Source organism: Rana temporaria, chromosome 8 (genome assembly GCF_905171775.1).
Source record: "Rana temporaria chromosome 8, aRanTem1.1, whole genome shotgun sequence".
Classification (NCBI taxonomy): Eukaryota; Metazoa; Chordata; class Amphibia; order Anura; family Ranidae; genus Rana; species Rana temporaria.
Window position 1 is genome coordinate 8,400,168 of NC_053496.1, and position 26,835 is coordinate 8,427,002.

The 26,835-nt window shown below is 45.4% G+C and overlaps 1 protein-coding gene across 1 annotated transcript in view; it reads right to left on the bottom strand.

The window, feature by feature from the left end:
* SFRP5 (secreted frizzled related protein 5) overlaps positions 1–22,283 on the bottom strand; it is a 99,391-nt gene extending 77,108 nt beyond the window's left edge. The window contains exon 1 of the mRNA XM_040361270.1: positions 21,183–22,283. Within this exon, the coding sequence (XP_040217204.1) occupies positions 21,183–21,699 (517 nt within the window). The 5' untranslated portion in view covers positions 21,700–22,283. The remainder of the gene's footprint in view (positions 1–21,182) is intronic.
* Between the last annotated feature and the right edge of the window lie 4,552 nt (positions 22,284–26,835).

Genomic DNA, 26,835 nt, shown 5'->3' on the forward strand with positions numbered 1-26,835 from the left:
TTGGTCTTTTTAATTTTATAATCAAATACCACCAAAAGAAAGCTCTATTTGTGGGAAACAAATGATAAAAATGTCGTTTGGGTACAGTGTAGCACGACCGCGCAATTGTCATTTAAAGTGCATCAGCGCTGAAAGCTGGAAATTGGTCTGGGCAGGAGGGGGGGTTTAAGTGCCCAGTAAGCAAGTGGTTAAAGTAACGCGGTGCCGTATCACAAAAAATGGCCTGGGCATGGGGGGGGGGAAATCTTCCGGAGGTCAAGCGGTTAAACCCTCCATAGTCACCCCTAGAAGAAACCTTCTGCAGATAATCACCATGTGGCCTCTGCGTTGCCCTTTGACCCTCATACCCTAGGCTGACCTGTGCAGTAAATTTTCACCTAATTGTTTGTTTTTGTTGAACCTAATCAGACGTCACCTCCCCGGGGGCGAGAATTCCTCGCAATGCGTCATCGCTGACTAGTAACGCATCCTTATTTCCTTTTACTTCAGTAGAGATGACATCAGCAGATTGATGGAAGGCCATAATGTAACCCGCCGGGACTGTACTGACTTGTAGGCACCCCTTCCAGCAGGTTCTCCGGGGGGGGGGGGGGGTGTAGAACTCACGGGGCACTTCTGCTTGTGCCCCACTTATGGGGGGTCAGAGACCAAAAGCCATAACTCCAGGGGCTCACTTCTTCCCAGTGTCACCGGGAAATATTTATTGACCGCTCTCTCTTTTCAGGAAGCTCCAAGCGGCTGCCCTAAGGGCCCTACTGTCTCACGGGGGCCATTGAGACGTCAAAGTCTGAAGACATACGGCTCATTTCAGGAGGATTGGAATCTACTGTATATACCCCAAAATAGAGCCGTGGCGACCAGTGCCGGAATAAACTCTGTGAGTGGCACCTTGGGGGGCCCTGGCAGGTTTCTCGCGTGTGGCCTCTAGTGGGATAACATTGAACTAAGTAGCAGTGGCGGCTGGTGCTCAATTTTTTTTGGGGGGGCGCAAAAAAAAAACCCCATCAATTGCGGCCACTGTGCCCATCAAACACAGCCACTGTGCCCATCAAACGCAGCCACTGTGCCCATCAAACGCAGCCACTGTGCCCATCAAACACAGCCACTGTGACCATCAATTGTCACCAATGTGCCTATCAATTGTCACCACTGTGCCATGCCAAACGCAGCCACTGTGCCATCAATTGTTACCACTGTGCCATAAATTGTCACTACCATGCCCATCAATTGTCACTACCATGCCCATCAATTGTCACTACCATGCCCATCAATTGTCACTACCATGCCCATCAATTAGCACCACTGTGCCCATCAATTAGCGCCACTGTGCCCATAAATAAGCGCCATTGTGCCCATAAATAAGCGCCACTGTGCCCATAAATAAGCGCCACTGTGCCATGCCATGCAATGCAGCCACTGTGCCATCAATTGTTGCCACTGTGTCCAATTGTCACCACTGTGCCCATCAATTGTCACCACTGTGCCCATCAATTGTCACCACTGTGCCCATCAATTGTCACCACTGTGCCATGCCAAACGCAGCCACTGTGCCATCAATTATTACCACTGTGCCATCAATTGTCACCACCGTGCCCATCAATTGTCACCACCGTGCCCATCAATTAGCGCCACAGTGCCCTGTTAAATGCTGCCACTGTGCCCTGTTAAATGCCCCCGCCTGGAACTTACCTTTTTGTGGTCAGCCATCCTGCTTCCACCATCCCTCAATGTCTTCTCCCGCCCTCGATGACGCTTCAGCCAATCAGGTTACCGGTAGCCAGAAGCGGCCAACCTGATTGGCTAAGACGCCTGTCGTGCGTTCCGAGGATAAGCTTCCGGGGACCCGAGGGCTGTACTCGGAAAGCCTATCAGAGTCAACTTAAAGCGGTGGTTCCCCCTTAAAAACAACTTTTTTTTATTCCACTGCCCCCCCACATTACAATCGAATTAAGGCTATTATTTTTTTTTTCCTGCTGTACATACCTTGATACAGTATCTTCACCCGTGTCCTCCGGGTTGCGAGTCCCGCGGGAGTGGGCGTTCCTCACATGTGTTTGATTGACATTTTGCCCAAAAACGAGCTCTCCCCCCGTCGCGTAAGCCGCGTCACGATTGGCGAAAGGAGCCGAACAGCGATGCGCATGCGCAGTATAGCGCCGACTCGCCGTTCGGCTCCTTTCGCCAACCGTGACGCGGCTTACGCGACAGGGGAGAGCTTGTTTTTGGGCAAAATGTCAATCAAACACATGTGAGGAACGCCCACTCCCGCGGGACTCGCAACCCGGATGCACGGGTGAAGATGCTGTACTAAGGTATGTACAGCAGGAAAAAAAAATATGTGCCTTAATTCGATTGTAATGTGGGGGGGCAGTGGAATAAAAAAAAGTTGTTTTTAAGGGGGAACCACCGCTTTAACTTTTTTCTATCTTTTGTAAACAATTTAGAAAGCTTCCTTGTCATTATCTGGTAATCCGGCATTGGTGGCGGTGACCCTTCAGGAGACCAACGACCTCTTTCCCACACAGAGCCCGGTCACATATCTTTATACCCAGACATGGGCCGAACTTCTTTTCTTTACTCCAAACTTTCCAATACTTTATCTACTTCAATGTATATTGTTCTACATAATTCTTCAGCCCCGTTCTCCAGTCTTGTGAAGCCATTGCTCATAGTATCCGGAAATACATTCCTTCTAAATTACCAGAATAAATCCCAGTCCCGCTGGCATGGCTCCACGGGGGAGAATACTCGGCTATCTGCTTCTTCCACACTTTAGGAAGTTTCTGCCAAGAGTTTGCGCATTTTTGGTTTCTCTGTGACCGTTGGCAGACTCCCCCATGCTACAAGCACTGCCGCCAAGCCTCCTTTCCCAACAGCCAATCAGGTGTCCTTGTATCATCAGACAACGCAGCCCTCACTGTTTTGAGTGGCCACTAGTGGCGGCTGGTGCTCCAAATTTTTGGGGGGTGCAAACGAAAAAAAAAACAAAAAACAATTGCAGCCTCACTGTACCTATCAATTGTCACCACTGTGCCATGCCATCAAATGCAGTCACTGTGCCATCAAAACGCAGCCACCGTGCCATGCCATCAAAACACAGCCACTGCGCCATACCATCAAACGCAGCTACTGTGCCATCAATTGTCACCACTATGCCATCAAACACAGCCACTGTGCCCCCAATTGTCACCACTGTGCCCCTAATTGTTGCCACTGTGCCCCTAATTGTTGCCACTGTGCCCCCAATTGTCACAACTGTGCCCCCAATTGTCGCCACTGTGCCCCCAATTGTAGCCACTGTGCCCCCAATTGTTGCCACTGTGCCCCCACTTGTAGCCACTATGCCCCCACTTGTAGCCACTATGCCCCCACTTGTAGCCACTGTGCCCCTACTTGTAGCCACCGTGCCCAGTGACACTTACCTTTATGGCTTCTACGTCCCTCGATGTCCCTCGTCCCGCCCTCGATGACGGTTACCTGATTGGCTGAGACGCCTGTCAGTCTTATCCTCGGACGTCCGGCCGGTACATCCTGAGGATGAGCTTCAGGAAGCCGACTACAGCCTCATGGCTGCACTCGGACAGCCTATCAGGGCCGCTGGCCCTGATTCAAATGAGGATGAGGGGGCGTGTTTTATGTGAAATATTGGTGACCCGCCATCCGTGTACATATCCCAGTGTGCATTGCTCCAAAGTACGCCGCAAGGACCTATTGGTTTCGACATGAACGTAAATCACGTCCAGCCCCATTCACGGACGACTTACGCAAACGACGTAAAATTTTCAAATTTCGACGCGGGAACGACGGCCATACTTAACATTGGCTACGCCACCTAGGGGGCAGCTTTATCTTCACGCGGCGTATCTCTTACGGGAAACGGCGTATCTTTACTGCGACGGGCAAGCGTACGTTCCTAAATCGGCGTATCTAGTCATTTACATATTCTACGCCGAAATCAACGGAAGCGCCACCTAGCGGCCAACGGAAAAATTGCACCCTAAAATACGACGGCGCAGGTCGTCGTATCTTAGCTAGGTTTAAGTGTATCTCAGTTTGAGAATACACTTAAACTTACGACGGGCTGAGATTCCGAGTTACGTCGGCGTATCGACTGATACGCCGGCGTAACTCCTTGTGAATCCGGCCCTGTGTGTATACAGGGATGGACTGGCCATTGGCACTTCAGGGAGTTTCCTGGTGGCCCGATGGCTCAGTGGGCCGGCTTCAGTGACAGCGGACCGCCCCCCCCCCCCTCCGCTCCTCTGTCTCTCCCTCCCTGCAGCGCTCACCTGGGGGGGGGGAACAGAGAGCACCAAACTGATTCTTTGCCCCGGGTGAAATAATGTCTAGCTCCCCCACTGGTACTGCCTATAAGTGAGTGAGTAAAGCCATTTTACTAATAAAGTAGAACGGCTTGTGGCTAGTGAAGGAGGAGAGGTGGCTTGGGTGGCTGGGGGGGGGGGCAGGAGTTGTCCGGCCGCCATAGAAGAGACCTATTAAAGTGGGCCAGTCTGGATGAAGTCCAGGGCCAAATTTTTTTTGCCCAGTCCAGCCCTGTGTGTATCATACCTCCCAACTTTTCAACTTCAGAATGAGGGACAAATGAGCATACCCCCCAAACGATCAAAGTTGTTGAGCGGGGGGGGGGGATTCCGTGGATCAGAGTTGTTTCACGGATCAAAGTTGTTGAGCAGGTGGGGGGTCGGCGGATCAAAGTTGTTGAGCGGTTTAGGGGGGGGTTCCATGTATCAAAGTTGTAGAGCGGGGGGGGGGGGGTGCGGCGGATCAAAGTTGTTGAGCGGGGAAGGGGGGTTCCACGTATCAAAGTTGTAGAGCGGGGGGGGGGGGGGTGGCTGATCAAAGTTGTTGAGCGGGGGCGGTTCGTCGCTAATCGCGGGACCGCGGCATTTAACGCGGATCGCGGGATTTACCGTCAATCACGGTAATCGCGCGGGGGGGGGGGCATGGGTTCCGCGAAATCGCAGGGCAATGGCACTGCTCGCGGGACCGCGGGATTTACAGAGAATTGCGGGACGTTCCCGCAAAATCCGGGACGGTTGGGAGGTATGGTGTATATGTATACTGTGTGTGTGTACTGTGTGTCTGTATGTGTATTCTGTGTGTATGTATGTATACTGTGTGTGTGTATACTGTGTGGCCCCATAATCTATTGCCTGGGGGCCCCATAATCTCCTATTGCCCGGGGGCCCCATGAGTTGTCAGTCCACCCTTGATTGGAGGGGTTGCTGAGTCCACACTCATGCCATAACTGCACCATCATTCATCATCAATCAAACCTTCCACATTTGCTGATTGCCTTTGCTGACTATCAGTTGGAAGAAACCATTATTTTATCTCGATTAACGAGCTTCAAATGCAGATAGAAAACCGAGTCGTGACACAAATACAATTACAAGCAAACAGGAGTTGGGCAGAGTCAGTATGATACAAGCCGGGACAAAGGTCAGCGCTAGAGAAGGGAATTGGAAGTTAGGCTGCATTCACACCTGAGCGTCGGTCGTTCGGTCGTTCGTTTTTTTGGGCGTTTTTTTCTGGCGTTTTGTTGCGTGTTTGCATACAGCGTCGTGCGACGTTTTTGTACTTCGGCGTTTTTTATTTTAGCCAATAGGAAAAATGATCATCTTTTCATCACTTGTTGCTATGTTGGTAGATTTTTTTAATCTTCCGCATGGGCGACAAGTTCTATTTATTAAAGCGACGAAACGCCCGTAGCAAACGCCCGTTGTCGCGCGATACGCTCAATTCGCGCGTTTCGCATTAATTTCTATGGGAAAAAAATACGCTCAAATACGCCCAAACCGCACGATACGCGCGACAAAAAAAGGTCCGGGACTTGTTTGAGCTTCGCGCGACAGGCGTTTGGGCGTTCAGGTGTGAACAGTCACCATAGGGAATAATGTTAATTCTCCCCTCTGGCGTTTGTGAGCAGTGCGCTTCAGGCGTAAAAACGCCTAGGTGTGAATGGGGCCTAAAGGACGGAGATAGAGAGGACAATGGCAGTTAAAGCTGAGCTCCACCCAAAAGGTGAAGCTCTGCTTGTTTGCACGCCCCCCCCCCCCCTTCCACTGCCATGGCACTTTTTGATGGGGAGCGGGTACCTGGTTTTGGCGGGTACCTGGTTTTGGCGGGTACCTGGTTTTGGCGGGTACCTGGTTTTGGTAGGTACCCGCTCCCACTTCCAGGGAAGGTCACCGACCGGAAATCTATGAAATTTCTACGTCATTTCTATGACATTTCCTCCCCCCCCACGCAATCTTCTGGGGGACACACAGGTCCCAGAAGACTGCGGGACCGTTCAAAAAGCACATAGCGACCACCAAATGCGTATAAGGAAACCCTTAAATTTCGCTTACCGAAGATGCAAAAGATAAAGAAATTAAGAATAAAAATTTATAAAAATGTCCGAGTAATAGTATTTTTAGCTGTTGACTTTTAGTTAGAGAGGATAACTGGAGATTAAGGACGGAGTTAGAGAAGGAAACTGGAGATTAAGGGCGGAGTTAGAAAGGTTAACTGGAGATTAAGCATGGAGTTAGAGAAGGTAACTGGAGATTAAGGACAGAGTTAGAGGGGGTAACTGGAGATTAAGGATTGCGTTAGAGAAGGTAACTGGAGATTAAGGACGGAGTTAGAGAGGGTAACTGGAGATTAAGGACGGAGTTAGAGAAGGTAACTGGAGATTAAGGATGGAGTTAGAGAAGATAACTGGAGATTAAGGATTGCGTTAGAGAGGGTAACTGGAGATTAAGGACGGAGTTAGAGAAGGAAACTGGAGATTAAGGACGGAGTTAGAGAGGGTAACTGGAGATTAAGGACGGAGTTAGAGAGGGTAACTGGAGATTAAGGACGGAGTTAGAGAGGGTAACTGGAGATTAAGGATTGCGTTAGAGAGGGTAACTGGAGATTAAGGACAGAGTTAGAGAGGGCAACTGGAGATTAAGCATGGAGTTAGAGAGGTTAACTGGAGATTAAGGATGGAGTTAGAGAAGGTAACTGGAGATTAAGGACAGAGTTAGAGGGGGTAACTGGAGATTAAGGATTGCGTTAGAGAGGGTAACTGGAGATTAAGGACAGAGTTAGAGAGGGCAACTGGAGATTAAGCATGGAGTTAGAGAGGGTAACTGGAGATTAAGGATGGAGTTAGAGAAGGTAACTGGAGATTAAGGATGGCGTTAGAGAGGGTAACTGGAGATTAAGGACGGAGTTAGAGAAGGTAACTGGAGATTAAGGACAGAGTTAGAGAGGGTAACTGGAGATTAAGAACAGAGTTAGAGAGGGCAACTGGAGATTAAGCATGGAGTTAGAGAGGGTAACTGGAGATTAAGGATGGAGTTAGAGAAGGTAACTGGAGATTAAGCATGGAGTTAGAGAGGGTAACTGGAGATTAAGGACGGAGTTAGAGTGGGTAACTGTAGATTAAGGATGGAGTTAGAGAGGATAACTGGAGATTAAGGATGGAGTTAGAGAAGGTAACTGGAGATTAACATGGAGTTAGAGAGGGTAACTGGAGATTAAGGACGGAGTTAGAGTGGGTAACTGTAGATTAAGGATGGAGTTAGAGAGGATAACTGGAGATTAAGGATGGAGTTAGAGAAGGTAACTGGAGATTAAGGACGGAGTTAGAGAAGGTAACTGGAGATTAAGGACGGAGTTAGAGAGGGTAACTGGAGATTAAGCATGGAGTTAGAGAAGGTAACTGGAGATTAAAAATGGAGTTAGAGAAGGTAACTGGAGATTAAGGATGGAGTTAGAGAGGGTAACTGGAGATTAAGGACGGAGTTAGAGAAGGTAACTGGAGATTAAGGATGGAGTTAGAGAGGATAACTGGAGATTAAGGATGGCGTTAGAGAGGGTAACTGGAGATTAAGGACGGAGTTAGAGAAGGTAACTGGAGATTAAGGATGGAGTTAGAGAAGGTAACTGGAGATTAAGGATGGAGTTAGAGAGGGTAACTGGAGATTAAGGACGGAGTTAGAGAAGGTAACTGGAGATTAAGGACAGAGTTAGAGAGGGTAACTGGAGATGAAGGATGGAGTTAGAGAAGGTAACTGGAGATTAAGGATGGAGTTAGAGAGGGTAACTGGAGATTAAGGACGGAGTTAGAGAGGGTAACTGGAGATTAAGGATGGAGTTAGAGAAGGTAACTGGAGATTAAGGACAGAGTTAGGGAAGGTAACTGGAGATTAAGGACAGAGTTAGAGAGGGTAACTGGAGATGAAGGATGGAGTTAGAGAAGGTACCTGGAGATTAAGGATGGCGTTAGAGAGGGCAACTGGAGATTAAGGATGGAGTTAGAGAAGATAACTGGAGATTAAGGACGGAGTTAGAGAGGATAACTAGAGATTAAGGACGGAGTTAGAGAAGGTAACTGGAAATTAAGGATGGAGTTAGAAAAGGTAACTGGAGATTAAGGTTGGAGTTAGAGAAGGTAACTGGAGATTAAGGATGGAGTTAGAGAGGATAACTGGAGATTAAGGACGGAGTTAGAGAAGGTAACTGGAAATTAAGGATGGAGTTAGAGAGGGTAACTGGAGATTAAGGACGGAGTTAGAGAAGGTAACTGGAAATTAAGAATGGAGTTAGAGAAGGTAACTGGAGATTAAGGACGGAGTTAGAGAAGGTAACTGGAGATTAAGGACAGAGTTAGAGAGGGTAACTGGAGATTAAGGACGGAGTTAGAGAAGGTAACTGGAGATTAAGGATAGAGTTAGAGAGGGTAACTGGAGATTAAGCATGGAGTTAGAGAGGGTAACTGGAGATTAAGCATGGAGTTACAGAGGGTAACTGGAGATTAAGCATGGAGTTAGAGAGGGTAACTGGAGATTAAGCATGGAGTTAGAGAAGGTAACTGGAGATTAAGGATGGAGTTAGAGAGGGTAACTGGAGATTAAGGACGGAGTTAGAGAAGGTAACTGGAGATTAAGGATGGAGTTAGAGAGGGTAACTGGAGATTAAGGATGGAGTTAGAGAGGGTAACTGGAGATTAAGGACGGAGTTAGAGAAGGTAACTGGAAATTAAGAATGGAGTTAGAGAAGGTAACTGGAGATTAAGGATGGAGTTAGAGAAGGTAACTGGAGATTAAGGACAGAGTTAGAGAGGGTAACTGGAAATTAAGGATGGAGTTAGAGAGGGTAACTGGAGATTAAGGATGGAGTTAGAGAGGGTAACTGGAGATTAAGGACGGAGTTAGAGAAGGAAACTGGCGATTAAGGATGGAGTTAGAGAAGATAACTGGAGATTAAGGACGGAGTTAGAGAGGGTAACTGGAGATTAAGGATGGAGTTAGAGAGGGTAACTGGAGATTAAGGATGGAGTTAGAGAGGGTAACTGGAGATTAAGGACAGAGTTAGAGAGGGTAACTGGAGATTAAGGATAGAGTTAGAGAGGGTAACTGGAGATTAAGGACAGAGTTAGAGAGGGTAACTGGAGATTAAGCATGGAGTTACAGAGGGTAACTGGAGATTAAGCATGGAGTTAGAGAGGGTAACTGGAGATTAAGCATGGAGTTAGAGAAGGTAACTGGAGATTAAGCATGGAGTTACAGAGGGTAACTGGAGATTAAGCATGGAGTTAGAGAGGGTAACTGGAGATTAAGCATGGAGTTAGAGAAGGTAACTGGAGATTAAGGATGGAGTTAGAGAAGGTAACTGGAGATTAAGGACGGAGTTAGAGAAGGAAACTGGCGATTAAGGTTGGAGTTAGAGAAGGAAACTGGCGATTAAGGATGGAGTTAGAGAAGATAACTGGAGATTAAGGACGGAGTTAGAGAGGGTAACTGGAGATTAAGGACGGAGTTAGAGAAGGAAACTGGCGATTAAGGATGGAGTTAGAGAAGATAACTGGAGATTAAGGACGGAGTTAGAGAGGGTAACTGGAGATTAAGGATGGAGTTAGAGAGGGTAACTGGAGATTAAGGATGGAGTTAGAGAGGGTAACTGGAGATTAAGGATGGAGTTAGAGAGGGTAACTGGAGATTAAGGATGGAGTTAGAGAGGGTTAGTATTAGTGTCACCAAAAAAGTGCCAAAAGTGTCAGTGTCAGAATGTCACCTCAATATCGCGTTCTAAGTCACATTACTAGTAAAAAAATAATAATGTATATATATATATATATATATATATATACACCATTGTATAACTTTTTTTGCAAACCAATCAATATACGCTTACAGGAAAATTTTTACCCCAAATGTGATAATTTTTATTTGGGTTCAGCGTCGCACGACCGCGCAATTGTCAGTTAAAGTAACGCAGTGCAGTATCGCAAAGAAATATGGCCTGGTCGTGAAGGGGGGTAAAAGTATTTTTTTCCCCTCCATTAAAGTTCTGTATAAATTCTTTGTATATTCCGTTCTCACGCGGCCCCGGGGAGCTGTCTACGCTCTTATCTGTGCGAAGAATAATGTCGGGCCTGGAATGCGGCCGTTTTATTTTTCAACGATTAAATTGTTGGAGAGTGGCCCCGTCACATCGGGTTTCCTCTTCTTCTTCTAAGGTTCAGCGCGTTTTCTATTTCCACCAAGGACCCCGGGTCTGAGCCATTCATCTTTTTACCGAGCGAAAGTCGCAGGGGATCTTTTTCTTCTCGGGTTATAAAGATACAACTTGTCTGGGAGATTTTTTACTGAATCTCAGAAGTTTTAAAGTCCATTCTTTACCGAATATCATTATTACGTTCCGCGCACTAATGTGCGAATTGATGGCTATTTGACCTGCTATTGTCATTTTATGAAATAAGGGGCGGTGATTTCTGAATGAGCGCTCCGATATTGTGATACGGTATTACGGTTGATAACGGTAATGAAAGCGACCTATAGCAGTGCATGTGATGAAAGCTACATCCAGCAGTCATAGAGTTAGCTGTTAACATTCCTTTAGCTGTAGACACATTGATTAGATATAAGAGCTCAGCAGTTACTACAAGTCTGGACAGACTCGACGGCTGTGAAGATCTGCCTGTCTATGGCCAATTTAATGATGTGAAACCCTCTAATATAGTGATATTTTTTACCCAGTAGTTACCCTAACTAGAGATACTTAATGTTTGTATAGTTATTTAATGCCCTCCAATTCATTGGGGGAAGGCAAAAATGGCCTTGACGTCGGTGGTCAATGGAAAAAATGTCCCCCTTATATAGGTGGCCAGTGGAAAGAATGTTCCCCTTACATTTGTCGTTAGTGGAAAGAGCCCCCCCCCTTACATTGGTGATCAGTGGAAATAATGCCACCCCTTATATTGGTGGCCAGTGAAAAGGAGGTCCCCCTTACATTGGTGATCAGTGGAAAGAATGTCCCTTACATTGGTGGTCAGTGAGAAGAATGTCCCTTACATTGGTGATCAGTGAGAAGAATGTTCCTTACATTGGTGATCAGTGGGAAGAATGCTCCTTACATTGGTGATCAGTGAGAATAATGTTCCTTACATTGGTGATCAGTGGGAAGAATGTTCCTTACATTGGTGATCAGTGAGAATAATGTTCCTTACATTGGTGATCAGTGGGAAGAATGTTCCTTACATTGGTGATCAGTGAGAAGAATGTCCCTTACATTGGTGATCAGTGAGAAGAATGTCCCTTACATTGGTGATCAGTGAGAAGAATGTCCCTTACATTGGTGGTCAGTGAGAAGAATGTTCCTTACATTGGTGATCAGTGAGAAGAATGTCCCTTACATTGGTGATCAGTGGGAAGAATGTCCCTTACATTGGTGATCAGTGAGAAGAATGTCCCTTACATTGGTGATCAGTGAGAAGAATGTTCCTTACATTGGTGATCAGTGGGAAGAATGTCCCTTACATTGGTGATCATTGAGAAGAATGTTCCTTACATTGGTGATCAGTGAGAAGAATGTTCCTTACATTGGTGATCAGTGAGAAGAATGTCCCTTACATTGGTGATCAGTGAGAAGAATGTCCCTTACATTGGTGATCAGTGGGAGGAATGTTCCTTACATTGGTGATCAGTGAGAAGAATGTTCCTTACATTGGTGATCAGTGGGAAGAATGTTCCTTACATTGGTGATGAGTGGGAAGAATGTTCCTTACATTGGTGATCAGTGAGAAGAATGTTCCTTACATTGGTGATCAGTGAGAAGAATGTCCCTTACATTGGTGATCAGTGGGAAGAATGTTCCTTACATTGGTGATCAGTGAGAAGAATGTCCCTTACATTGGTGATCAGTGGGAGGAATGTTCCTTACATTGGTGATCAGTGGGAAGAATGTTCCTTACATTGGTGATGAGTGGGAAGAATGTTCCTTACATTGGTGATCAGTGAGAAGAATGTCCCTTACATTGGTGATCAGTGAGAAGAATGTCCCTCACATTTGTGATCAGTGAGAAGAATGTCCCTTACATTGGTGATCAGTGAGAAGAATGTCCCTTACATTGGTGATCAGTGGGAAGAATGTTCCTTACATTTGTGATCAGTGAGAAGAATGTTCCTTACATTGGTGATCAGTGAGAAGAATGTCCCTTACATTGGTGATCAGTGAGAAGAATGTCCCTCACATTTGTGATCAGTGAGAAGAATGTCCCTTACATTGGTGATCAGTGAGAAGAATGTTCCTTACATTGGTGATCAGTGGGAAGAATGTTCCTTACATTGGTGATCAGTGAGAAGAATGTCCCTCACATTGGTGATCAGTGAGAAGAATGTTCCTTACATTGGTGATCAGTGAGAAGAATGTTCCTTACATTGGTGATCAGAGGGAAGAATGTTCCTTACATTGGTGATCAGTGGGAAGAATGTTCCTTACATTGGTGATCAGTGAGAAGAATGTCCCTTACATTGGTGATCAGTGGGAAGAATGTCCCTTACATTGGTGATCAGTGGGAAGAATGTCCCTTACATTGGTGATCAGTGGGAAGAATGTCCCTCACATTGGTGATCAGTGGGAAGAATGTCCCTTACATTGGTGATCAGTGGGAAGAATGTCCCTCACATTGGTGATCAGTGGGAAGAATGTCCCTTACATTGGTGATCAGTGAGAAGAATGTCCCTTACATTGGTGATCAGTGGGAAGAATGTCCCTTACATTAGTGATCAGTGAGAAGAATGTCCCTTACATTGGTGATCAGTGGGAAGAATGTCCCTTACATTGGTGATCAGTGGGAAGAATGTCCCTTACATTGGTGATCAGTGAGAAGAATGTTCCTTACATTGGTGATCAGTGGGAAGAATGTCCCTTACATTGGTGATCAGTGGGAAGAATGTCCCTTACATTGGTGATCAGTTGGAAGAATGTCCCTTACATTGGTGATCAGTGGGAAGAATGCCCCTTACATTGGTGATCAGTGGGAAGAATGTCCCTTACATTGGTGATCAGTGAGAAGAATGTTCCTTACATTGGTGATCAGTGAGAAGAATGTCCCTTACATTGGTGATCAGTGAGAAGAATGTCCCTTACATTGGTGATCAGTGAGAAGAATGTCCCTTACATTGGTGATCAGTGAGAAGAATGTCCCTTACATTGGTGATCAGTGAGAAGAATGTCCCTTACATTGGTGATCAGTGAGAAGAATGTCCCTTACATTGGTGATCAGTGAGAAGAATGTCCCTTACATTGGTGATCAGTGAGAAGAATGTCCCTTACATTGGTGATCAGTGAGAAGAATGTTCCTTACATTGGTGATCAGTGGGAAGAATGTCTCTTACATTGGTGATCAGTGGGAAGAATGTTCCTTACATTGGTGATCAGTGAGAAGAATGCTCCTTACATTGGTGATCAGTGAGAAGAATGTCCCTTACATTGGTGATCAGTGGGAAGAATGTTCCTTACATTGGTGATCAGTGAGAAGAATGTTCCTTACATTGGTGATCAGTGGGAAGAATGCTCCTTACATTGGTGATCAGTGGGAAGAATGTCTCTTACATTGGTGATCAGTGAGAAGAATGTTCCTTACATTGGTGATCAGTGGGAAGAATGTCCCTTACATTGGTGATCAGTGAGAAGAATGTCCCTTACATTGGTGATCAGTGAGAAGAATGTTCCTTACATTGGTGATCAGTGGGAAGAATGTCTCTTACATTGGTGATCAGTGGGAAGAATGTTCCTTACATTGGTGATCAGTGAGAAGAATGTCCCTTACATTGGTGATCAGTGGGAAGAATGTTCCTTACATTGGTGATCAGTGAGAAGAATGTTCCTTACATTGGTGATCAGTGGGAAGAATGCTCCTTACATTGGTGATCAGTGAGAAGAATGTCCCTTACATTGGTGATCAGTGAGAAGAATGTCCCTTACATTGGTGATCAGTGGGAAGAATGTCCCTTACATTGGTGATCCGTGGGAAGAATGTTCCTTACATTGGTGATCAGTGAGAAGAATGTCCCTTACATTGGTGATCAGTGAGAAGAATGTCCCTTACATTGGTGATCAGTGGGAAGAATGTTCCTTACATTGGTGATCAGTGAGAAGAATGTTCCTTACATTGGTGATCAGTGAGAAGAATGTTCCTTACATTGGTGATCAGTGAGAAGAATGTTCCTTACATTGGTGATCAGTGAGAAGAATGTTCCTTACATTGGTGATCAGTGAGAAGAATGTCCCTTACATTGGTGATCAGTGAGAAGAATGTCCCTTACATTGGTGATCAGTGAGAAGAATGTCCCTTACATTGGTGATCAGTGAGAAGAATGTCCCTTACATTGGTGATCAGTGAGAAGAATGTTCCTTACATTGGTGATCAGTGAGAAGAATGTCCCTTACATTGGTGATCAGTGGGAAGAATGTCCCTTACATTGGTGATCAGTGAGAAGAATGTCCCTTACATTGGTGATCAGTGGGAAGAATGTTCCTTACATTGGTGATCAGTGAGAAGAATGTTCCTTACATTGGTGATCAGTGGGAAGAATGCTCCTTACATTGGTGATCAGTGAGAAGAGTGTCCCTTACATTGGTGATCGGTGAGAAGAATGTCCCTTACATTGGTGATCAGTGAGAAGAATGTTCCTTACATTGGTGATCAGTGGGAAGAATGTTCCTTACATTGGTGATCAGTGGGAAGAATGTCCCTTACATTGGTGATCAGTGGGAAGAATGTTCCTTACATTGGTGATCAGTGAGAAGAATGTCCCTTACATTGGTGATCAGTGAGAAGAATGTTCCTTACATTGGTGATCAGTGGGAAGAATGTTCCTTACATTGGTGATCAGTGAGAAGAATGTCCCTTACATTGGTGATCAGTGAGAAGAATGTCCCTTACATTGGTGATCAGTGAGAAGAATGTCCCTTACATTGGTGATCAGTGGGAAGAATGCTCCTTACATTGGTGATCAGTGAGAAGAATGTCCCTTACATTGGTGATCAGTGGGAAGAATGTTCCTTACATTGGTGATCAGTGGGAAGAATGTCCCTTACATTGGTGATCAGTGGGAAGAATGTTCCTTACATTGGTGATCAGTGGGAAGAATGTTCCTTACATTGGTGATCAGTGGGAAGAATGTTCCTTACATTGGTGATCAGTGAGAAGAATGTTCCTTACATTGGTGATCAGTGGGAAGAATGTTCCTTACATTGGTGATCAGTGAGAAGAATGTCCCTTACATTGGTGATCAGTGGGAAGAATGTTCCTTACATTGGTGATCAGTGAGAAGAATGTTCCTTACATTGGTGATCAGTGGGAAGAATGCTCCTTACATTGGTGATCAGTGGGAAGAATGTCCCTTACATTGGTGATCAGTGAGAAGAATGTTCCTTACATTGGTGATCAGTGGGAAGAATGTTCCTTACATTGGTGATCAGTGGGAAGAATGTCCCTTACATTGGTGATCAGGGGGAAGAATGTCCCTTACATTGGTGATCAGTGGGAAGAATGTTCCTTACATTGGTGATCAGTGAGAAGAATGTCCCTTACATTGGTGATCAGTGAGAAGAATGTTCCTTACATTGGTGATCAGTGGGAAGAATGTTCCTTACATTGGTGATCAGTGAGAAGAATGTCCCTTACATTGGTGATCAGTGAGAAGAATGTCCCTTACATTGGTGATCAGTGAGAAGAATGTCCCTTACATTGGTGATCAGTGGGAAGAATGCTCCTTACATTGGTGATCAGTGAGAAGAATGTCCCTTACATTGGTGATCAGTGGGAAGAATGTTCCTTACATTGGTGATCAGTGGGAAGAATGTCCCTTACATTGGTGATCAGTGGGAAGAATGTCCCTTACATTGGTGATCAGTGGGAAGAATGTCCCTTAGAAATATCTAAAAAAAGATAATTTAGGTGATTGGTTACCCATCTGAGAGATGAATCTTGCTCATTTATAAAGGAACCCCCCTTAGCATCCTTGATATACAAGCGATGTCTTGATATAAGAGTAGACAAGCTAAATTTTAGTTTTAGTCGTATTTTACACTTAGAGGCTCCTCTCTTCTCTTTTATACTCAGTTGTGACATGACGCTACTCTTATATCAAGACATCGCTTGTATATCAAGTCAAAAATTTAAAAAATTTAGCTTGTCTTGCAAAACGCTCTCAAACCAAGTTACTCTCAAACCAAGGTTTTAGTGAGTCAAACCTTGGTTTGCGAGCATAATTTGTTCCGGAAACATGCTTGTAATCCAAAGCGCTTGTATATCAAAGCATTTTCTTACAGGATATAAAAGAGAAGAGAGGCGCCTCTAAGTGTAGCAATACGTTGCTAAATGTTGTACAGTAAAACCTTGGTTTGAGAGTGTTTTGCAAAACAAGCAACATTTTTTTAAATACATTTTGCCTTCATATACAAGCGATGTCTTGATATAAGAGCAGCGTCATGTCACAAATGAGTATAAAAGAGAAGAGAGGAGCCTCTAAGTGTAAAATACGACTAAAACTAAAATTTAGCTTGTCTACTCTTATATCAAGACATCGCTTGTATATCAAGGCAAAATGTATTAAAACATTTTGCTCGTCTTGCAAAACGCTCTCAAACCAAGTTACTCTCAAACCAAGGTTTTACTGTATAACATTTAGCAACTTATTGCTACACTTAGAGGCGCCTCTCTTCTCTTTTATACCCTGTAAAAAAAAATGCTTTGATGTACAAGCGCTTTGGATTACAAGCATGTTTCTGGAACGTATTATGCTTGCAAACCAAGGTTTGACTGAGTCAAACCTTGGTTTGAGAGTAACTTGGTTTGAGAGCGTTTTGCAAGACAAGCTAAATTTAGTTTTAGTTGTATTTTAGTCGTCTCAATTGTTTTAGTCAACTAAAATAGTATTTACAGTAAAACCTTGGTTTAAGAGTAACTTGGTTTGAGAGCGTTTTGCAAGACAAGCAACAATGTTTTAAATACATTTTGCCTTGATATACAAGCGATGTCTTGATATAAGAGTAGCGTCATGTCACCACTGAGTATAAAAGAGAGAGGAGCCTCTAAGTGTAGCAATATGGTCAAACCTTGGTTTGCAAGCATAATTTGTTCCAGAAACATGCTTGTAATCCAAAGCACTTGTATATCAAAGCATTTTTGTTTACAGAGTATAAAAGAGAAGAGAGGCGCCTCTAAGTGTAGCAATAAGTTGCTAAATGTTGTACAGTAAAACCTTGGTTTGAGAGTAACTTGGTTTGAGAGCGTTTTGCAAGACAAGCAAAAATGTTGTAATAAATTTTGCCTTGATATACAAGCGATGTCTTGATATAAGAGTAGCGTCATGTCACAACTGAGTATAAAAAAAGAAGAGCGGAGCCTCTAAGTGTAGCAATATGGTAACATATAATGAAGATACAACATTTAGAAACTTATTGCTACACTTAGAGGCGCCTCTCTTCTCTTTTATACCCTGTAAAAAAAATGCTTTGATATACAAGTGCTTTGGATTACAAGCATGTTTCTGGAACGAATTATGCTCACAAACCAAGGTTTTGCTGAGTAAAACCTTGGTTTGAGAGCGTTTTGCAAGACAAGCTAAATTTAGTTTTAGTCGTATTTTAGCTGCTCAATTGTTTTAGTCGACTAAAATAGTATTTACAGTAAAACCTTGGTTTAAGAGTAACTTGGTTTGAGAGCGTTTTGCAAGACAAGCAAAAATGTTGTAATACATTTTGCCTTGATATACAAGCGATGTCTTGATATAAGAGTAGCGTCATGTCACAACTGAGTATAAAAGAGAGGAGAGAATCCTCTAAGTGTAGCAATATGATTACATTTCATGAAAGTACAACATTAAGCAACTTATTGCTACACTTAGAGGCGCCTCTCTTCTCTTTTATACCCTGTAAAAAAAATGCTTTGATATACAAGTGCTTTGGATTACAAGCATGTTTCCGGAACGAATTACGCTCGCAAACCAAGGTTTTGCTGAGTAAAAACTTGGTTTGAGAGTAACTTGGTTTGAGAGCGTTTTGCAAGACAAGCAAAAATGTTGTAATAAATTTTGCCTTGATATACAAGCGATGTCTTGATATAAGAGCAGCGTCATGTCACACATGAGTATAAAAGAGAAGAGAGGCGCCTCTAAGTGTAGCAATATGGTCAAACCTTGGTTTGCAAGCATAATTTGTTCCAGAAACATGCTTGTAATCCAAAGCACTTGTATATCAAAGCATTTATGTTTACAGAGTATAAAAGAGAAGAGAGGCGCCTCTAAGTGTAGCAATAAGTTGCTAAATGTTGTACAGTAAAACCTTGATTTGAGAGCGTTTTGCAAGACAAGTAAAACATTTTTTACATACATTTTGCCTTGATATACAAGCGATGTCTTGATATAAGAGTAGCGTCATGTCACAACTGAGTATAAAAGAGAAGAGAGGAGCCTCTAAGTGTAGCAATATGGTTACATTTAATGAAGGTATAACATTTAGCAACTTATTGCTACACTTAGAGGCGCCTCTCTTCTCTTTTATACCCTGTAAAAAAATGCTTTGATATACAAGCACTTTGGATTACAAGCATGTTTCTGGAACGAATTACGCTCGCAAACCAAGGTTTTGCTGAGTAACACCTTGGTTTGAGAGTAACTTGGTTTGAGAGCGTTTTGCAAGGCAAGCTAATTTTAGTTTTAGTCGTATTTTAGTAGACTAAAATAGTATTTACAGTAAAACCTTGGTTTGAGAGTGTTTTGCAAGACAAGCAAAACATTTTAAATAATCATTGCCTTGATATACAAGCGATGTCTTGATATAAGAGTAGCGTCATGTCACCACTGAGTATAAAAGAGAAGAGCGGATCCTCTAAGTGTAGCAATACAGTTACATTTAATGAAGGTCCAACATTTAGCAACTTATTGCTACACTTAGAGGCGCCTCTCTTCTGTCTATACTCTGTAAAAAAAAATGCTTTGATATACAAGTGCTTTGGATTACAAGCATGTTTCTGGAACCAATTACCCTCGCAAACCAAGGTTTTACTGTACATGATATACATATACATCTTTTGTACTCAGCGTGTTTCGCTAGCTCTGCTCGCTTCCTCGGGAGTCGATGTATGTACAAGATATCTAAAAAAAGAGTGAATATGTTCAATACAATATCAGAGATACAGTAAAACCTTGGTTTGAGAGCGTTTTGCAAGACAAGCAACAATGTTTTAAACACATTTTGCCTTGATATACAAGCGATGTCTTGATATAAGAGTAGCGTCATGTCACAACTGAGTATAAAAGAGAAGAGAGGCGCCTCTAAGTGTAAAATACGACTAAAACTAAAATTTAGCTTGTCTACTCTTATATCAAGACATCGCTTGTATATCAAGGCAAAATGTATTGAAACATTTTGCTCGTCTTGCAAAACGCTCTCAAACCAAGTTACTCTCAAACCAAGGTTTGACTGTATAACATTTAGCAACTTATTTCTACACTTAGAGGCGCCTCTCTTCTCTTTTATACTCTGTAAAAAAAAATGCTTTGATATACAAGTGCTTTGGATTACAAGCATGTTTCTGGAACTATTTACGCTCGCAAACCAAGGTTCGACTGAGTCAAACCTTGGTTTGAGAGTAACTTGGTTTGAGAGCGTTTTGCAAGACAAGCTAAATTTAGTTTTAGTCATATTTTAGTCGTCTCAATTGTTTTAGTCGACTAAAATAGTATTTACAGTAAAACCTTGGTTTGAGAGCGTTTTGCAAGACAAGCAACAATGTTTTAAATACATTTTTCCCTTGATATACAAGCGATGTCTTGATATAAGAGCAGCGCCATGTCACCACTGAGTATAAAAGAGAAGAGAGGAGCCTCTGAGTGTAAAGTACGACTAAAACTAAAATGGCATTTTGGTCAAAAGACTAAGGTCCAGATCCACAAAAGAATTACGCAGCGTATCTATTGATACGCCGGCGTAATTTTAAAGTTCCCGCGTCGTATCTTTGTTTTGTATCTACAAAACAAAGATACGACGGCATCTCGGATCGAAAAGACAGGCGTACATCTTAGTACGCCGTTGGATCTCAGGTGCACTTTTTCGGCGGCCGCTAGGTGGCGTTTCCGTCGAATTCCGCGTCAAGTATGCTAATTAGCTAGTTATGGCGATCCACGAAAGTACGTCCGGCCGGCGCATTTTTTTACGTCGTTTGCGTTCGGCTTTTTCCAGCGTATAGTTACCCCTGCTATATGGTGGCGTACTCAATGTTAAGTATGGCCGTCGTTCCCGCCTCGCATTTTTAAATTTTTACGTCGTTTGCGTAAGTCGTTCGCGAATAGGGATTTGCGTAGAATGACGTCACCGTCGGAAGCATTGGCTTGTTCCGGTGTAATTTTGAGCATGCGCACTGGGATACCCCCACGGACGGCGCATGCGCCGTTAAAAAAAAAAAAAAACGTTGTTTACGCCGGGTCACAACGTATTTACGTAAAACACGCCCCCATCATAGCCATTTGAATTTCGCGCTATTACGCCGCCAAAGATACACTATGCCGCCGTAACTTACTTCTTTGAGGATTCGAAAAAAAAAAAAGTAAGTTACAGCGGCGTAGTGTATCTTAGATACGCTACGCCCGACGCAAATATGCGCCAATGTACCTGAATCTGGCCCTAAGGCTAAAACTAAATTAAAATTTGACTTCAAAATGAACCCGGGTCTGTAGTGCATGTTCATCCCTCAATACCATAAATACCTGTCCCCCTCATTTTCTAAGCTCTGGAGCAACTCGCAAAGTGCCCAGTCTATTTGCCTTTAGTAAAACCCCCCCCCCCCCCCACCGCCCCCACCGGTCTCCAGCACTCTGTAGGGTAAGTAGCGTTACCTGGTGGCTGAGTGACTTGCTTGCTGCCGAACTGCACGGCGATGCACAGGTCGTTATCGATGGGGAACTTATTGCAGTTCAGCATCTCCGGCCAAGGAAAGCCGTAGGACTCCATCACCGGCGCGCAGCTGTCGCGCACCACCTCGCACAGCGACCGGCACGGGTAGATGGGTCTCTCCAGGCAGATGGGCGCGAAGAGCGAGCACAGGAAGAGCTGCGTGTCCCTGTGGCACCTCTTGGCCAGCAGCGGCACCCAACTGCTGGCCTGCTGCTTGACCTCGGGCATGGTCTCGTGGTCGAGCAGGTTGGGCAGCCTCATCTTCTTGTAGCCCACGTTGTGGCAGAGGCCGAGGTCCTGGGGGATGTCCACGCACTGGCTCTGCTTGGTGTAAAAGCGCCCGTTCTGGAAGTTGTCGGACTGCCAGCTGTAGTAGTCGTACTCTTCGGCCGAGCTCCAGAGGACCAACCCAACGAGTAAAGAGTTCACGCAAGCCACAATATTCCACTGGAACTGCATGACTGCACCCGACGCCGGCCGTAGGACCCTCAGATGAGATTCATGAATGGGCTTCTTCCGGGGGGCGCTTCGTTCAATTTTTTAACAAAAAAGTCGAAGAAATGGGTCCAAAAAATGTTCCTCCTTCGATGGGTTAAAGTGCGACTATTTCTTTTTATCCTGGTTTCCCCGGTTGCGTCCGTCGCTCTCCTTTTCGCTCTCCCCGGCTCCTCTGCGGCTGCGAGAACAGAAGTACGGACAGCTGGAGCTCATGTGCTGCACAAGAAGTGAATTCAAAGTCTGTGCTTGTTTGCTTCTCCAAACTCCTTACCCCGTCCGGGGAATCTTAGCACCACCCACCTCTAATCTTTTAAGTGAGCCCTGAAGGATTAGCCAGCAGCCTGTCTACGGTGGCCAAGCCCTCCGCCTGCTGCTTGGAACCGACGAGCCGGATCCTGGGGACGTGACAAGCCCCAAAGTTTTTCCTTCTGTTCGGATTGTCGGTTCGCCCGGTCTCGTGTGCAACAAAAGGTCTTACGTGTTCCAAAAGACTTTCACCTCCAAGCGTCGCTCCTCCGTGCTTCGCCTTGCGGAGTCTCTGCGTTATCTACGTGATCGGGGGTAGGAATTCAAAGGGGGGCGGTCAGTTTTCTTTCCGACGCGGGGGTCAGAATCTCGTGTTTGTGCCGTGACTCAGATCCTCGTATCTATGCCGTCGTTCTATGTCTACCAAAAGATAAGCGATTTCCACAGCGTAATATTTGTCAGTTTCTCAGAATGCCCCCTTACATCAGGTGTCCCCATCAGTGCTCCCTTATATCAGGTGTCCCCATCACAGTGCCCCCTTACATCAGGTGTCCCCATCAGTCCCCCCTTACATCAGGTGTCCCCATCACAGTGCTCCCTTACATTAGGTGTCCCCATCACAGTGCTCCCTTATATCAGGTGTCCCCATCCCAGTGCTCCCTTATATCAGGTGTCCCCATCAGTGCCCCCTTACATCAGGTGTCCCCATCACAGTGCTCCCTTATATCAGGTGTCCCCAACACAGTGCTCCCTTACATCAGGTGTCCCCATCACAGTGCTCCCTTACATCAGGTGTCCCCATCACAGTGCTCCCTTATATCAGGTGTCCCCAACACAGTGCTCCCTTATATCAGGTGTCCCCAACACAGTGCTCCCTTATATCAGGTGTCCCCATCACAGTGCTCCCTTATATCAGGTGTCTCCATCACAGTGCTCCCTTACATCAGGTGTCCCCAACACAGTGCCCCCTTACATCAGGTGTCCCCATCACAGTGCTCCCTTATATCAGGTGTCCCCATCACAGTGCTCCCTTATATCAGGTGTCCCCATCACAGTCCCCCCTTATATCAGGTGTCCCCATCACAGTCCCCCCCTTATATCAGGTGTCCCCATCACAGTGCTCCCTTATATCAGGTATCGCCATCAGAGCCCACCTACATTCGTTGCCCCCATTACAGTGCCCCTTTACATCAGAGTTCCCCCTTGCATCAGGTATGCCCTTAACAGTGCTCCTTTACATCAGGTGTCCTCATCACAGTCCCCTTTTACATCAGGTGTCCTCATCACAGCCCCCTTTTACATCAGGTGTCCTCATCACAGCCCCCTTTTCACAGTGCTCCTTTATATAAGGTGTCTCCATCACAGTCCCCCCCTTACATCGGGTGTCCCCATCAGAGTGCCTCCCTTGCAACAGCTATGCCTATTAGAGCCCCCTTTATATCAGAGTTCCCTCTTACATCAGGTGTCCCATTGACAGTATTCCTTCATGTCAGGTGTCCCTATCACAGTGTCCCCATCACAGCCCCCCCCCTTACATCAGGCGTTCCCATCACAGCCCCCCCTTACATCAGGTGTCCCCATCACAGTCCCCCCTTACATCAAGTGTCCCCCTTACATCAGAATGCCCCTTTGCATCAGGTGACCCCTTAAATTAGGTGTCCCCCTCAAAGTCCCCCCTTACATCAGGTGTCCCCATCACAGTGCTCCCTTATAACAAGTGTCCCCACCAGATTGCCCCCTTATATCAGGTGTCCCCTTTAGAGTGTTCCCTATATCAGGGGTCCCCATCACAGTCCCCCCCTTACATCAGACTGCCCCCTTACATCCCCCCTCGGAGTGCCCCATTGTATCAGGTGTCACCATCAGAGTCCCCCTTTACATTAGGTGTCCTCTTAACAGTGCTCCCTAATGTTAGGGGTCCCCATCACAGTGCCCACTTACAAAAGTTGTCCGCATCCGACCCCCCTTTACATCAGGTGTCCCCAACAGTCTCCCATTACATCAGGTGCCCATTACAGTGGCCCTTTACATCAGAGTGCCACCTTACATCAGGTGTCCCCACCAGAGTGCACCCTAATATCCGGGGTCCCCTTCACAGTTCCCCCTTACATCAGAATGCCCCCTTTACATCAGGTGTTCCCATAATAGCGTTCCCTTACATCAGGTGCCCCATTACAGTCTCCCCTTACATCAGGTTTCCCAATTTCAGTGTCTTTTTACATCGGAGTACCCCCTTACATCAGGTGTCCCCATCAGAGTGCTCCCTTATATCATGGGTCCCCCATTACAGTCCCCCTTTACATTACAGTCCCCCCTTACATCAGGTGTCCCTATTAGAGTGCCCCCTTACATCAAGTGTCCCCCTTACAGTTTCCTTTACATCAGAGTCCCCCCCATTACATCAGGTGTCCTAATCACAGTGCTCCCCTCCCCCACCCCCCCTCACATCAAGTCCATCAGGTGTTCCAATCACAATGTTCCCTTACAGGTGTCCCAATCAGAGTGCCCCTTTACGTCAGGTGACCCCTTACAGCACGTGTCCATATAAGAGTGTCCCCTTACATTAGGTGTTCCCATATGAGTGCCCCCTTACATCAGCTTACATCAGGTGTCCCGATCCCAGTGCCCCCCCCCCACACCTTTCATCAAGTGCATCAGGTGGCCCAATCACAGTGCTCTCTTACATCAGGTATCCCCATCAGAGTGTCCCCTTATATCGGATGACTCCATCGGTGTGCCCCTTTATATCAGTTGTCTTCATATGAGTGCCCCCTTACTTTAGGTGTCCCCATCATAGTACCCCCTTATATCAGATGTCTGGACACCTACTGGGGCTGTAAGATTGTTAAAGGTAAGAGATTGTCTAGAGTCTATTCTGTTTGTATATTAGGGTAAGCTAAATAAGGCATTAATGGGATACAATTGGTGACATTTGATATATGATGTATGGGATGATCGGAAAAGAATGTTTAAAATAAAATGTAGAAAATGAGATAATTGTCTCGTCCTAGATTTACACTCAAATGCACCTGAAAGCACAGCTTTAGGATTCTGATAGCTAAAACAGGACCCACAGGAGGATAAATAAGTGCGTGCACACTTGGTTTGTTTCTGAAGCACCCTGGTAGCCCCAAAAACCTGGGGGTGCTCTATTCTATTCTGCAAAAGAAACGGCTACTCTCATTGGTACACTATATCTTCCCCTTTCTTGCTCACCCAGTCTTTCTGCTTGGATAGTGAGGCCCACCTCCCCACTTATTGGCCCTAGGGAGGCCTGGGGAGCACGAAGAGTTGGGCCACCATGAAGGCCATAGATCCATAGTGGAGACACCATGAAAACCGTAGTTGTGCCACCATGAAAACCGTAGTTGTGCCACCATGAAAGCCATAGCATCCTTAGTTGGGCCAACATAAAAACTATAGAAGCCATAGTTGGGCCAACATGAAAACCACAGGAGCCACAGTTGGGCCAACAGGAAAACCATGGGAGCCATAGCTGTACCAAAATGAAAACCACAGGAGCCACAGTTGGGTCAACAGGAAAACTGTGGGAGCCATAGCTGGACCAACATGAAAACTACAGAAACCATAATTGAGCCAACATGAAAACCACAGGAGCCATAGTTGGGCCAACATGAAAACCATAGGAGCCATAGTTGGGCCAAAATGAAAACCATAGGAGCCATAGTTGGACCGCCATGAAAACCATAAGAGCCAAAGTTGTGTCAACATAAAAACCATAGGAGCCATAGTTAGGCCACCATGAAAACCATAGGAGCCAAAGTTGTGTCAACATAAAAACCATAGGAGCCATAGTTAGGCCACCATGAAAACCATAGGAGCCATAGTTAGGCCACCTTGAAAACCATAGGAGCCATAGTTGGGCCACCATGAAAACCATAGGAGCCATAGTTGGGCCAAAACAAAAACCACGGGAGCCATAGTTGGACCAACATGAAAACCATAGGAGCCATAGTTGGGCCACCATGAAAACCATAGGAGCCATAGTTGGGCCAACACAAAAACCACAGGAGCCATAGTTGGACCAACATGAAAACCATAGGAGCCATAGTTGGGCCAACATGAAAACCATAGGAGCCATAGTTGGGCCAACACAAAAACCACAGGAGCCATAGTTGGACCACCATGACAACAATAGGAGCCATAGTTGGGTCACCATAAAAACCATAGGAGCCATAGTTGGGCCAACACAAAAACCACAGGAGCCATAGTTGGACCACCATGACAACAATAGGAGCCATAGTTGGGTCACCATAAAAACCGTAGGAGCCATGGTTGGGCCACCATGAAAACCATAGGAGCCATAGCTGGGCCAACATAAAAACCATAGGAGTCATAGTTGGGCCACCATGACAACAATAGGGGCCATAGTTGGGTCACCATAAAAACCATAGGAGCCATAGTTGGGCCAACACAAAAACCATAGGAGCCATAGTTGGGCCACCATGAAAACCATAGGAGCCATAGTTGGACCACCATGACAACAATAGGAGCCATAGTTGGGTCACCATAAAAACCGTAGGAGCCATGGTTGGGCCACCATGAAAACCATAGGAGCCATAGCTGGGCCAACATAAAAACCATAGGAGTCATAGTTGGGCCACCATGACAACAATAGGGGCCATAGTTGGGTCACCATAAAAACCATAGGAGCCATAGTTGGGCCAACACAAAAACCATAGGAGCCATAGTTGGGCCACCATGAAAACCATAGGAGCCATAGTTGGACCACCATGACAACAATAGGAGCCATAGTTGGGTCACCATAAAAACCGTAGGAGCCATGGTTGGGCCACCATGAAAACCATAGGAGCCATAGCTGGGCCACCA